Source organism: Coturnix japonica, chromosome 7, assembly GCF_054131305.1.
Source record: "Coturnix japonica strain WE chromosome 7, WE-NBRP24, whole genome shotgun sequence".
NCBI lineage: Eukaryota > Metazoa > Chordata > Aves > Galliformes > Phasianidae > Coturnix > Coturnix japonica.
Genome location: NC_140669.1, coordinates 6,394,092 through 6,409,995, shown reverse-complemented (window position 1 = coordinate 6,409,995; position 15,904 = coordinate 6,394,092). Strand labels below are relative to the sequence as shown.

Sequence of the window (15,904 nt, the reverse complement as noted above, 5' to 3'; positions counted from 1 at the left end):
CAGAATATGTTCACTTTAGAGAATCAGAACCCCTTAAAATCTGCCTAGTGTGGCAGCCCCCCATTTATCAAAGGGAGGTTTTACCATCACGCCAGTGATGCCAGGTGCACCCACACTGTCCCCTTGGCTTGGCTGATCAAGTGTCCTCCTTTGGTGACCTTTCTGACCACCCCACCAAATCTCTGTGACCAAAACCTTGCACAGCTTTGGAGCCAATGGATGTGGTTTCTCTGATAGGGAACTGGGAGAGGAACGCCAACAGTGTGTGGCTTGATGAGAGCTTGGCTCAAGTATCATGTCCCACAGTGAAAAAGAGAAGACCTGCCCATTGGGAAGGCTTTCTTCTAAATAATACAGAAATGTGCCAGAGGTGTTTTTTCACTTGGGTAATTGCACAACTTTGTATTTCATGAAAACACAAAATATGAAGCTGTGCAGAAAACATAAACATTAAAGTCAGCTACATGGAAAGTAAATTTGATTTTAATTATATCTTATGTGTTACACTAAATTACTAAGTATTGTCCTATTTTTTATTTAATTTTGCTTTTCAGCATAGAAAATTTATCTCTGACTTCATCTGTTGTACTTTTGCTTACTGGCAGACTATACCCCTAAGAGGTCCAAAAGCAGCCTTAGACTACACACTAAGGGAGCACAAATAGCAGTAGTTGCTTAAAATCATAAGCTTTGGATAACAATAGCACTTTCATATGGATTGCAAGAGAGGAAACAATTGTTTCTTAAATTCTACAAGCATTACAGGAAGGACACTCATTAATGTACTGTATTAAGTCACTTGCTTTTTAAAAATAAGAATGGTACGTGTTAAGTCAAATTCTGTGAGGTTTGGAGGTGCTTCACTAAGAAGCTTGGGCATAAGAAGTGCAGCAGCCCAACAGCCTGACTCTGTTCTACCTAACAAGCCAAATTCACATCACATGTGAATAAGCACAACTGGAGACCAGCCATTGGAACTGCGCCCACCTGCACAGGTCCAAATTTGACACAAGATATACAAATATACTAACGCTAGTACCAAGCATAAGGAAATGTTGCTGTTATCTTATTTCAAGCAGCTGTTCAAAACCAGTATCAGTGATTAATCCATTGGCCTAAAGGGAAAACGTGGAGAAAAGAACAAAAATAAATCAATGTGTGAAATACTATGCAATGTGATATATACCCACGATCGATCACATTACTGCTCTGTCAGTACAGTCTGCAATTGGGAAACATCCCTGCCTGGCAGAGGTCACCAGCAGGGCAAATCAGTTGCTTAAAAACGTTAGAAGTTCTCATCTCTTATTTCTATTCAATTTCTCTGTGAAAAATAGAGTTTTCTCCTAATATTAGCATGTCCTTTGTTACAATGAACTAAGAATGCCTGGTTTTATCCATGTAATTCAGTAAAATTTTGAATAGTTACCCTTGGGACACTGTGAAGGACAAAATATTTGATACAAAGAGTATAAAGAATACTAGCGCTGGAATAAAAATAACAATAATAATAAAAGTCCTGCCCCACAAAGAAGAACCAGGAAGACATAAGCTGTTTCCTTAGTGGTGAGGTTAAGCCAATACCATACCAAGCAGCTCTGCAAAGATCTACTAAGGCTGGCTCAGAGGCTGCTGCTGTATTGTTCTGCCAAGGCTAATGCCCTGGATTTCAGGAAAAGTTAATTAGTCCCAATGAAAATGATGCTTCTGCTACCTGCACTATCTTGCCTTGCAGGGCATTATATAAAAAGGCTATTTTCTATAAAGTACATAACACAGCTTCTTTCTGTGTTTCGCTCATACTGCTTAAATTTAATCAAATTAATGTATGTATTCAGTGATCAGTTACCTTTGCATGGCACTGAGGAGACATTACAGCATCTAACAGAAGTGTCTTTGTGATGATACGGATCAGATTTAAGGTTACAGAAAGAGCATTCATTGATTATTTAAGAAAAAGAATATTATAACTGTCATTATTGGTAATTGAGGTTAAAGTGGAACGACATCAAATGCAATACAGAATGACTGGAAATTGTCAAGAAGCAAGCAGTAGAATTTTTCTAGGGTCCAAAGCAGCAAACTCATTCACAGTCTGAATGAAAGAAGAAAAAAGGAGAAGCCTTGGTTGCTTGGTCTCATGACCTCTTCACTGAAAACCTGTCTCAACTATAAGCCAGTAAGAGGAATGCTAACCAAGAACAAATGCAATGCAGGAGAGGAAGATTTTAGCTTCTCATGGAACACCTAAAATAGTCTCATATAAAAACCACAAATCTCACATCCATTTCTTCATCTGATCTGAAATGGCAGTTAAAATAACTTTACAGAGGGCTTTGCCTATGACAATAACCATCTCTTCATATTTTAGAGTCAGATTTGCTACTGATCTTTTCTTCCCCTCACAATTTAGTGAAAACTTAAAAGAAAAACCTGCACTTATTGCTTCCTCTTTTTAAAACATTTTTTTTTCTACAACACTTCAAGACTAAGACCAAGGTCATTAAAATCAGGAAGATTTTTTTGAAGAACAAGCCTTTGTTGGAAGGCAGTAAGGAAACCTGGAAGTTTATAAAGGGAAACAGTTATGATTACTAACTGGATGCTTCTGTCTTCTAAATAATAGCTAAGCCTTGTATGCATACATACTAACCAGAACGCATGTGTTGGAAGGCACAGTTATCCTGGGTATTTGTGTAGAAAGGGAAGAAGCTCTGTCCTCTAGGTGGCATGATGCACCTGCATATCCCAACTGCAACTGCAGAACCCTGGCAGGCAATTTAATTCCTCCACCTGTGCAGGCACCACAAAATATGAGGTGGCAGTTCTGGTTCTCAGCAGAGGTGACAGCTGCTCATGGCTAAAGGCAGAGCAGAGGCTACTCCTGTCTAGGACCCAGTGTGAGCTGTCTGCTGGAAGGCAAGGAACAGGTGCTCAGCCTGACAAGAGACAGTGCAAAGGCTCTCCTGGCACCCTATGGGAGAGGGAGCTTACAGCTGGCAGCAATGGGCAGCATATGAAAACCATTAATTCAAAAACACCTGGAGGGGAAGAGAAAATGGATGGTTTTGACAAAGAAAAACCAAAACCAAACTCCTCCTACTTAGCACTTAATGGAATCGCATATTTGAATCAGTCAAATGTATATTAAAGGATATCTGCATGGATACATGCATGCAGGTTTAATGTATCAGTGAATATAAGGTTACATTATACTTGCATGTAGCTTTTTTTTTCTTTTCTTTTACTGAGACACTGAAATTACATATTTGGTTCATGGTTATCAGGCATCTGCAGAACCACTGCCAACAATCACAGCCCTGTGTAATGGAGCAAAATCAGACTATTCCATGTTGGATGTACCTATTCTCTTTATTTATTAATAACTGATCTTAAAATCTGTGCTTGTCAGCATGACAGATTAAGCAGATTTAAAAATAACTGAGTATTTTAAGCTGTAGATTATTAAAATGGCTGCATAATAAAGGCAGTGAGTACTGAATTTCACAAGCATGTTAACATTTAATTCTTCACATGTGTACTTAGACATACAGCCAACAGCAGAGCCAAACCCACACCATGACATGGACTTCTATGATGCAGGTCAGTGCGATTTGGGTGTAATTAGAGCTGCCCAGAATCCAGCTGTATTCTCTAATTTTGTATTCCTGCACAGATGGAAATCACTACCAAACTAAGAAGTTCATCGCCACATGAACATCATTATTGTTTCATCATTTTCCATGACCAGTGAACAGAAATGTAAAGTGAAATTGTTTTGTCTGTGTAAGAGTTGTAAGAGATTCAGTTCTAAAAGCTGAGGTAAATTAATTGGGATTTCCTATGCAGCCACTAAAGGTCCATAGAACACAGGGCTATTCGTAGTGCTACTTTGACACAAACTGCAGCTATTTATTTAGCTTATGAAGTATATGACTTCCCTTACTGCCAGCCAAATTGCACGCATTAGTATGCAAATTAAAAATATAAGATATGATTCTAAAATGTGTTACAGGGAATTTTTCCTCTGAAATAAGTGCCACTGTGAAGGATGAGAAGGCTTTGCAAAGGGGGCTTTTGTAGAAGCCAGCCCAGCGTGCATACCTGATAGAGGCTATTTAAAAAAACTCCCGAGTCCCACTCCGAAATGATAGATGTGTTGGAACAAACACAGTCACCTAGATCTATAACATACTGTTGGAAAATCTCATTTCACTCAGCAACGAGAGTGAATTCTCAATTGTACCACACGCCTGAAAGCTATAAAAGGTAAGTTACATTATCTCCTGATTACGTGCAAGGAAGCACTATACATAGAGAGAAGGGCACTCAAAAACCACCATTATTTAAGTTATAAAAGTCAGACCGAGGTATCAGATTCCTTCATTGCAACATAGCAGGGACTCTTTGTGCAGAACATGGTTAACATTTATTTCAATAGAGAAAATTTGACAAGCTTAATAAAACCAAGACGATTTTCCTTGACTTCCATGACTTACCCTTTCTCCACTGCCAACACCTATTTCTCAGATCTTCTGGCACCAAATCATTATTCCTGCAGACTTATTCATTATTGTGAACTATTCAAAGAGTGTTTGTTACATCAGCCGAGTAAGTGCCACACAGAAAGAGAAAGAACTCTAAGAAAAAAGCTATTGCAACAATTCAGAATATCATAGAAAAACTGAATTTATCATTTACTCTCACAATAAATATAAAGAATTACAGCAACAACATTGAAATGTTTTAAGCTCAGTTCTCCTTAATGTTTTGTAAAATTCTACAGCTGAATATTTTCTCTGGAGGATCCTACAGTTTTTGCCTGTAATTTTCACATGTATGCACCGGCACTCAAGCAAAAATGAACACTACAGGTAAACTGAGCAATTTTCTAAGCAGTATCCTGACTCAAACAGCAATGTAAATTAAAAACTGCATATAAGAAATGTTTTTTCCCACCTGGAAGATGTTGGATTCACTGCCCTGAATCTTATGCCTATCTACTTTGAGAAGATACAAATTAGGAAGAACGTAAGTTTCTCACTCTGTCTTTCTAATGTGAAATATCTGGCTCAAGTTTAGGAAACCATTAACTTTTATTAAAACCCAACTTCACTGCATAAGCAAGCTGAAGGAGAAAAAAAATCTGATACACACCAAAATTCCTTTTACTACAATCATGGTATGACATGACAAATAAATGCACTTTTATCTACTGAACTCTACAAGCTTCCCATTTTAGAAGTCTATAGAACAGGAATATTAGTCCAAACATATTGTGTTCACCACTGAATTAGCAAATTGTGAAAGAATAATACTACCTGGGAATCTCATGGAAGAAAGAAGAGTCAATATGAAAGTCTTTAGCTTTTCACCAGGCATCAGAGACTCAGAAGCTTGGAAGATTGTGACCAATTCCAAACTATTTAACTTCTGGACTGCTACAGTGATGCTTCATGGGAGATACAGCTGAATATTTTTTTTTTCCTAGACTTAGTTAGGAAAGAAAACAACACCAAAACCACTTGTCATTTGGACTAAAATTCCCAAGAGGCACCAGGTTTGAGTTTAGAAATTAATTACTCTAAGCTTTCATTGAAAACTGATTAATCTGAAAAATGAAATAGGCACAGCCTCCCCATGCCTTTCCCACCAGTCATGGAAGCAGTGATTTAATGTACGGATTAATACTAAAGCACTGATTCCAAGAGATGGAACTGTCTGATGGAACAGTGGGTCGGGAGTCCCTCTGTTATGAGAATAGCAAATAGTTACAGCAATAGGAGAGAGAAACTGAACAGCTCTTCCAATGGGCAGAATTTCAAAACCCTCCAATTCATGGCCATAGTAGATATTTCTTGATTTTTTCATACCATGAACTTTGTATGACTTACATTAAAAAGTGCAAAGGGAGAGAGAAAATAGGAAAGTTTGTTCAGTTCCTTAATATTTTAAATGTCTGCTATAAGTTCACTCTCCTTTCTTAAATACTCATCACATACTAACTTAATTCAATTAGTCTACCCAGAAGACTTCTGTTTTCATTCACCTTCTATATGAAGATACCATTTTTTATTAAATTATCTCAGCTGACAAGATGCATTGACACTGGAAGCAGTTCGGTCTGTGTGCCATATATGAAGCCTCACGCACACATCTGCAGTATTTTGAATGGATGTAGAAGCTGCAATGGAAGACGTGAAGGGCAGGAAGGCCTGGCTTGACAAAAACAGGGTACAAGCATCTGGCAATGATATCACAGCAGGAAAGGGTGAAAACAGATGGCAGAGGAAAGCACACAAGAAAACAAAGGAAAGGAGTGACAAGTAGCAGCCATGAGATTTGCTTCTCAAAGGTTAGAAACAACTGAGCCACTGAAGACCTACAATAGAAGAGTTCATGCATACAGATGATAGAATGCATTTTTCACGATAGCACTTACTCTGGTTTCATTTGAAAAATTACTCATTTCTTGTGTTGCCAGAGCAGTTTGACAGTAATGTTACCAACAAACAGCTAGAATAAACTGGGCTGTATCTGAGAGCAGTGATGCGAGCCAGTGCTGAATCATTATAAGCCTTTGGAAATATGATTTTTCCTGCTCCAGCTACTGATCCCTCAGTATTAAAAGAGTTCTTAGGCATAACTCAGAAAACAAATTATAAAAGTCTCCTAGAGGAAGGAAGATTTAAAAGTAAAATAATTCAATAATTAGGACTAAGTAGGTTGGCCTTTGGTGACCAATCAGCACATTGAACCAAATTATGTGAACAGTCAAGGCACTGGGAGGATGCCTCCAGCTCAACCAGATTGAATGTGCTGGCCAGAACAAAATTGATTGCTACAGAATATTTAAAACATTGTTACAAAATACCTAGAAGTTACATCATTTTTCAATGCAGCGGGGTAGAGGGATTCAAACTCCTTATGAGCTAAAGTGAAGCAACAGCATACACAAGTTTATCCAATTATTTTCAGAAACACAGATTCTTTGCCCCTACATAATGCATGTTTTTTTTTTTTTCATGAAAAATGATACAATTATTAATTTTCTTACCAATTTACTTTGTAGTATGTGGAAAACAAGGAGGAAAAAAAGAAAAACCAGGCAAGAGCAAAACAAAATCACACTCCTAATGAATAAATCTCTCTTCTCAAAAAGGAAATAATTCACCTTCTCCTACCTCCTTTTTAACTGTTACAAACACGTCTCTCTTCCTCTACAGGGCAGTAAAAGCATAATATGGAAAATACTTGACATACTTCCTCATTTGTTTAATGGTGATGATACAAAGGAAATTACCCATTTAATACTTTTGAACATTTAGCTTATTATCTTGACTGAGTTTTCTCCCAAAAGTTCAATTTATTAAAACAAAACACATTTTTGCTATGATGAACTGCAAAAGGGCACGAGGGCAAACTTCTATAATTAAAATCAGAGTTCTCCTCTAGCAGATATTGGTTTTACTGCAGCTTAGTTTGCTGAAACTTATCATTGAGTCTCGCTCACTCAAAAGCAATCAGATTTTCACACATGGATTGGGCTTTTTATTTGATAATTTCAATGTTGTAATTTAATGTTGCCATTCCAGTGGCTTGCAATTTGTTGCAAAGACGCAAGGTTGTAAGCAACCTTCAATAATTAGTTTTCAGGCCCTATGGAAGTTGTTCCTACTACGTATCTGGAAGGGAAGTTAGGACATGCAGCAAACCAAGGCAACCACTTCCTTGTCGGTGATACTTGTTTTAATTGTTATATATATACTGTGTGCTTAGCAAGGTGTTAGTTGTGTCCCTTTGTAGGCAATAGAGAGCAAATAATCACTTTTGAAGAGTGAAAACCTGCCCACAGCAGAGAGGTTGGAATTAGATGACTTTTTATGTCCCTTCCAACCCAAGCCATTCTGTGATTCTATGAAACCACCCCCACATAATCAAAATTCATGAATTCCCCATAGCAAGGTAATGGTACACCGCACAATTAACACAGAGAGGTGAAACAGGACTGTGTCTGTGATCACAAGAGGCATGCACATTCAGTCATGAAACAGGACATGTGCTGGCAAGAACATGATATCGTAACCTAAATGCAGACACCATCAATGCTCATCCCATGTCAGGTGAACATACTGCATGGTGCACCATGTGATGCATCATTCAAGCCCCCTCCTGCCATACAACCCAACAAGCCTTACAGGAGGCAGCACACCTGCACTTTGGTTACAACAGTGATATACTTCTGGTGATCTCTGGAAAGATGGGCTGTGAGCTCTTCCAGGGCAAATAAGGAGTCAATGCTATGTATGCCTTCACAGGGGAACCAGCACACAAAGAGGACTGGAATTCAGATTCGTCTGTTTTTCCTGCAGAACCATCTGGGATCTATAATTTAGACACAAAACTTTAATGCTGCCACTTCTGTAATCTGATTTACCCTATGCTTCATGTGTAAAACACACTAGCCGACCTGACTGAGGCGAAGTATTAAGGCCTGAGCTGCTTCCAGGTCCTTGAGTGGAAGTATAAGAGTATGCCCAGACAGAAGGAGCCAGGAGAAACAAGCCAGCTATACAAGGTATTTGACTGCATGCTCCATTCCAGCTCCTCATCTGCCAAAGCAGAAATGAAACAGTCTGTACAGGATGTAGGAAATGTGCAGCTGAAACAAGGAATGATCGCAGTCTTCTTGAGTCTTCGTCCCATCTCGATTCACAATCCCTTTTCTTCTTGAAAAACTGAGGAGACACGCACTGTGTTCAAGGACTTACTGACAAAACAACAACAAAATTGCTGCTGAAGGAGACATCTTCTGAAACAACTTTCACTAAGTACTTGGTCATTTCGTTCAGAGCCCCATCACCTTGCTTCCTTCACAAAGAAGTTTCTAAGGTAGCTGCAGTACTGCGGGGGCAAAGAACGAAGTCTGGAGGAACTCAAACATTTCATACAGTTAGACACAGTTAATTCATGCTGAATTATCTCCACTGCATAAATGTCTGTGCAAACGACAGACTTTAATAGGCCTTCAAAGCTGACACACAATTTATCACTGATTACATTTTTTAAATCAAAGTAACTATGCCTTTAACAGGCATGTTTAGATTAAGACTGACACTAACTCAGTATATCAGCTTAAGTCACTTGCAATTATGCAGGTGCTTGGGCAGCCTGTATTTCTGTCAGCTAAAGCTAAATTGAGGTAGAGAGCCCATATCCGTACTGAATAATGAAGCCCTCGTCCCAGGGGACAGATACACATTCTCACATGTGGAATATTCCCAAAGTTTTCCTCTCTGCACTGTAACTGTGTGATCTCTTCTTGCTGCAAAAAGGTTGTCACAGTAATAGTGCAAGCATAGAATCTTGCTCTGAGAGTCTGTATAATAGCTGACATGCCCAGGAGGTCCAATAAGGGTCTGTGAAAAAGTCCAGTTATATGCATATGATTTTGGAAGTGCATCAATATTGTTTTAATGTAATTTTATACATATCCACATATATCTCTAATCGCTATGCAAGGGTTGATGGATGTCCAAAAAAACCTGCATTTTTGTACATACCTGGCTACCATTAAAAAAAAGAAAGAGGTATCTCAGTGAGTGATGAAAGAAGAAAGAAATATTATCCTACAAAGGAGTTCGTGCTATTTGTCATACTTTGTTAACATTTCAGTTTGTGAAGCACTCCAAATATACAGAGAAGTTATCAGGGACTTTTTTTTTTCCTGCTTTGTAAGAGTTTTACGGCATTTGATCAAACCTGCTGAAGTAAATTAGATGGCATTTCATGAGCAGCCAACTAAAACTGCTGAAGGCACAAAGGAGTTCTGATATCCAGGAAATCACAATTAATTTCAACTACATAAAATGGAATACGAGGCTGCACAAACCATTTGTTATTTGTCACCTGTTTCATTTGATTACAAACGTATGGTATTTATCAGTCCGTAGACTGGAAATAGAATTTGCTGTAAATGATAAAGAATGTAAAAAGATTACAGGTATAATATACATATATCCTTCTTATCAAAGTATATGATAGCTCTCACTTGGGCAGACTACCAAGACTCTATATTATACTGATTTTTATTGTTCACTGAGAAAATTTCTAGGTTAAACAGAAGTTAAAAGCTAAAAAGTACTACAGATATTTCTTTGACAATACATTTGACAGCGCCCAAGAGTAAGAAAATAAATTCTAGATACAACTCCACTGATAAGGAATTCATTTAAAGGAAGTTCTTTCTGAAAATGAAGCCCTGTTTCCCACTTACAGCTGATAATTTGCCAGTCAGTATCCAACAGACCGAGATGACTACAGCTTTCCTCACCTTGACAGAAACTCCAGGAGAAAACCACCACTCACCTCATATCTACCAAAACAGTAATCAACAAGGACAGACAAAACAATTGTTCTATGAATGGAACAGCAGCTTCTTTTGCCCATATAGGTATTCATAAGAAAAGAAACTAAATTTGCTATATTGTACACAAACTGACTAAATTATCCATTTAGTTCTGGGCTGGTAGACAGCTTTTCTTTTTTTTTCTCTTCTTTCACTGAAAATTAGCTTGGACTTATTCAACATTTTTGTTTGTTTGAATGTGACCAGTCAAGAGAAGGTATTCATCAGAAAAACAAACTGCTGACTCAAAGCATTTGTATAATAAAAACACAGCACCACTTGCTCACACTTTTCCCTTGATGAACACTGTAAACTATTTTTATACGTACATATATACGTACACATGTATATACAGCCCCTTATTACAAGAGAGGCACATCACAGCAGTAAGATAAGCAGGGTGGTAGTATGGATGCTCTAATAGACCAGGCTACATCCTGGCACGTGCAAAATTTGTCAAGAACCAAACTGAATTAATAAAAAAACAAAGTAATATGAAGAGTTATTATAAGATCTTTTAAAGTGATGATATTAATGAAATTATAATAAAAACTACTAATGAAATGGGTCTCATATTTTCATTTAATTTCAGTATGTTATTTATAGGCAGCCTTCAGACTGTATAGTGTACAGATGAAGGACTAGCTTCACTAAGTACTTTACTAGAATCACTGAATTTATTAATTGTGGATTATGTAGTAATATCTAATCACACAAAGTAAGATGAAAGATTCTGACACTTGCTTCACAGAAACTAGCAAACAGCAATATTCCCCTCCTTTTTATATAGATTAATAAAATATTTAGAGTAATTACTCTGCGTATACTAAAGGATTCAAACTGTTAATTGCATGTAACTAAAAGAAAGCATGTAACAATTAATAAACCACAGAGTCCCTGGCATCACTGTTTACATTCCTCAAGACAAAAACAAGTGCAAGAATATATGTCATTAAGCAACACACAATTAACAACGTTTTGTTTTAATTATCTTAGACCACAATTAATAACGATTCTGCAGTTCATCCTTCTACTTTGACAGCTACTTACACTATTTATGTAGATTAATTATTGATGTATTGGAAATCACTACTATATACTTTGAACAAGTCTCTGCATAACATTACATCAATGAGGAGATCTGTTCACTCACCTTCCAGGTCTAGGTTTAAATGCTATGCTATGTATCCGGGCAATTTGCCAACTGATAAAGGCCGTGACGTTATTGAAAAACTTCCTATCAGTTGAGGACTTGCTACTCTTTGCTTCCCTTGCCCTGATTCTGCTCTTTCCATGCCCATATTCCTCAAGATTTCACACTCAACCACAGTGTGATCACTACAGCCTAGACTGCCTCCAATCTTAATCTCTTTAATGAGTTCCTCTGTGTTGGTGAACACCAGGTCTAGTCATGCTTCTTCTCTGGGTGATCTGTCCAATACTTGAACCAGGAGACTACTCTAAACACACTCCAAGAGCCTCCTGAATCGCTTGCAGCCTCTCATGTTGCCTTCCCAGAAGACATCAGGCAAGTTGAAATGAGAGCTTCATATGATGCTTCTTGTAGTTGAAGCAAGAGGGTCTCATCAACAGATTCCTTTTAGTCAGGCAGCCTGTAGTAGATACTATCACAAGTCCATTCATCTAGTCATTGCTTTTAACCCCCATCTCAACCTGATCATAGCTATTTCTTGGACGCAGGTCTTTGCAATCTATCAGCTTCTTAGCATACAGAGCAACTCCCTCACCTCTCCTTCCTTGCATATCAATCCTAAAAAGCTTGTAGCCCTTGACTGCAGCATTCCAGCTGTGTGATTCATAACACCATATTTCCATGACAGTAATCAGGTCATCATTTTGTAATAGCACTGTGGTTTCCAGCTCCTGCTTCTTTCCCACTCTGGACAGCTGGACTACTGGACACATCATCACTTCAGATAGAGGAGCCCTACCTAATTTCTTTGAGACAATTCATAGGCATTTCCCCATTTTGGCAGTGTTCCCCAAGTCTACTCTGTCATTCACAAATACAACCTCTTCCCTGTCTGAATCTAGTTAAAAGCTCTGCTAGTAACACCAGCCAGCCTGCTGCCAAGAACACTCTTGCCCCATTGATGCACCCCACCCAGTATCAATATGGTCCTGAAGTTGCGTTCAAGGTTATAGAACCTAACATGAGTATAGGTGAACTGTGAAAGATTTATACCACAGAGAAGATTCAGTGACAATAAATGAATGTGGCAGGGGGCAGAGAGGGCTTTTATGTGTGAAACTGTTTTTATTTCTTACCTCCAGGGCTTTCAGACGCTCCAATAGCAATTTTGTCTTTTCTTTTTCCTCTTCAGTGCTGTTGCTGTTGCTTTCACTTCTTGAATCTTCATCTACTGCTGTGTGAATTTTTTCCATGCCTTCTTTGCATTTCCTACTGTCTTCTGACAGCTTTTCCTGAAACAATTTTTAAAGTGTCATTACTCACAGAAGGAAATGAAGTCAACCATACATGTCTCTTCAGTGCTCCCCTGTATACAAATTAAGAAAAGACAGAGCAAGTTACTACTTACTGAACTAACTAAATGGAGTCATGAAGGGTTTATTAAACATGCTGCTAGGCCAATTCAGCAAAAATGTATGAAGAAATGAACTACTACACGAACTTTAAATTTCTACAATTTGGAGCTCATCTTTTTTTAATAGAATAAGTTGAATTTTCTTTACAAGTTGCAATGAAAATTGAACATTCTATCTTTCAGTGGAAGCACTGAGATATAAAGTAGCTTATTATTAAGGAAAAGCAACCATTATGCCCGATACATTGAGCTTTTGCATCACCTCGAGCTAATATTTGAGTTGCTAAATATTGGGATAAAAACCAAACTATTACCCAAGTGCTGATTTTAAGGTCCACACTAATATACACCTGACAGCAAAATTTTCAAAGTGCCCTCCCTTCTTATGGGACAGTCAGTTGGGTATTATTGGCTGCCACTGCTTAATGGCTATTTAGTTTTAAAAGATGTCTATAAAAATCCTAAGTTTGAACGCTGAATCCCTCTCACACCATTAATTATACATCAAAGAGCAAGTGAAATATCAAGACTACAAGCAGAAAACAAAAATTCAATCTAAGCAAAAAAACACTATTGTGTTTTTCACTATTTTCACTAGCTTGAATAACTGCAAATACTTGATAAGTCTTCAAGGGATAAGAGCAAGTCTTAACTAAAATCCACAAACATAAACGAATTACAAATCAGCACCGTGAATCACGTTTATTTTTTATCTTTTTAAAAATCAAGCTTGCTTAGAAATGGACTGCTACCACATTAGAGCTATAATCAAATATCAGTTTTGTAAGTTATGGGCTCACTCACTGAATACTCTGACATAAACCATGAGGCACAGAGCCTCAGAAAGTTTACTTCAAAGAGCCATTCCATCAGGCATCCAGCATTACTGCTGTCATGATCACAAAGGGACATAAGTATAGTCGTGTTTTATTCTTGTTCGCTACTCCCCAGCACAATGATAGAGCATCTGTAAAAGAGCCATTAAGCCATTTTCCCTTCAAGTTATCTTGATGAGTGCATTTCAATGAACTCATAACCTAATTTAACACAGGTACCTCTTTGTTGTGTTTCAAACACAAACAGTTATTTTTAGGAGAGAGAGAGACATGTACTGGATGTGGCTCACATACATAGAAGAGACAGAAGTATAGCCTGTGATATTTCATCACAGAAGGAGGAGTAATGCAACTTCAATCAGAGTAAATCCCCTACATCCATCACCTAAGGAAGTAACCCATTCATCTTCTAATTACAAAATCTGATGAACGTGGCACAGTAGTGGCATATTCAAGAATAAATATCCTGTGATGTCCTATGATTTACATGAGAATATCTCTAAATATTTAATACTGTTACCTCTGCTTGAATGTGTAAGTACAGCTCACACATTTATTAATAAACCAGTGTATATCATGAACCCTATCTGGAAAAAGGTGTAGCATAAATATAATTTGTGCTTAAAATTGAGTTAAGGGGAAGATGACAAAGGCTTTGGGTAGGACAGATTCCTGCTAATGTCGAAGGAAGCTGCTGCAAGGAGGAGACAGAGAGGGGCAGAGAGAGAGTCTTCTGAGAGGAAATATGGGTCTCCTACATGATGCTGATTAGCAAAAAAATGGGATAAAGCAGCTTGGTCTTTTTTTCCCCTAGATTCCCACACTGCTTGTGTTACCGCTGTTAGAAACTTCTAAAACATCTCTGTTGTATGCCTCACTTATTGAACAATTAAAGTCAGGCTGGATTTGCAAGCTGAAGAGCAATATACTCTCAGGTCAGAAATACAGCAAAGGCAGAGCAGGCGCTATCCTGCTGATAAATGCAGTTTCGTTTCTGTGAAGAGGTGCCAGGTGGAAACTGTGCTCTGGCAGTAAGTTGGGCAGGCAAGAATAACAGCAATGAAAGACAAACCAGAGCCCAGATCTTGATCTCCCCAAAGCAATTAGAATTCAAGACTCAAGCCTATACTGATATGTGAACAGCTTGATGAGAATTCTACTGTAAAGCTTCATTGACATCTCTAATACTCTATGTCAACAAAGAGACAATAAGAATATGAAATATTCAAATCTTTCTATAAGGAAACCAGGATTATGCTGTTCATCTTAGACCTGTTCCCACTGAAATTAATGTGAAACTTACTATCGAGTCCCATCTTGCGGAAGCTTCTCAAACTGGTTTAAACTCTTGCTGCTTGCCTGAAACCAACAGTATCATGCAAATCTAAAATGACATCCTACCCTGACCATTATTTCTACATACTCAGTTTGCTCTATAAATCAAATAAATAGTATACTGACGATGAACCCTTTGATCAGACACTGAAGATCCTACAGCCAATAGAAAACAACAGATGAAAACACAGCCGGCATCTTGGAAATGGCAAGTATTCTAGAATCAATGGGAAGATATAAATCACTGGAGACACTGATCTATGAAGCCATACAATGCAGGGACCTGACTGAGACTCATTATAAAGTTGGCTTTCAGTTAGTTGAAGTAGAAAAGAATAATAAATTAAGAGAGCAGGACATATACTTGGAATGCCAAATGATAATTTTCCTGGAGTATGTAGGAATATAAATAAGTGTTTAAAGCCAGGCTTGCCCACCTTTGAGAGCGCTGGACAAGAAAGTGTTTCCACTGTTTATAAATAAAAAAATGACCAAAGTGATATTAAAGATCATACAGAAACTTGCAAAAAGATGGAAGACGCTGAACTAGTTATTTCAGAGACAACATCCTCCTTTCTATCAGACAGGCAATAAGCTGAAGCTTTGGACCCAGCATTACTCACTGGGAGCTGAATTCAGAGCCCTTCCTTCAAGATGCCATCTTTCCAAGAAACAGACAAATGTCAAAGGGATGTTTTTTCTTACCCACTATTTCTTACCCACTGCCATCTCAAAACTGTACTTTTAAAGTTTCATTG

General features: G+C 37.9%; 1 protein-coding gene across 8 annotated transcripts in view; it reads right to left on the bottom strand.

Moving 5' to 3' along the window:
- The window catches only part of NCKAP5 (NCK associated protein 5), a 337,810-nt gene that overhangs the window by 97,345 nt on the left and 224,561 nt on the right, over positions 1 to 15,904 (bottom strand). For all 8 annotated transcript variants that reach the window (XR_014947868.1, XR_014947867.1, XM_085552172.1 and 5 more), the window contains one exon: positions 12,698 to 12,853. Coding sequence is in view for 6 of the 8 variants with exons in the window: in XM_085552172.1 (XP_085408298.1) it covers positions 12,698 to 12,853 (156 nt within the window). In the remaining 2 variants the exon portion in view is untranslated. The remainder of the gene's footprint in view (positions 1 to 12,697; positions 12,854 to 15,904) is intronic.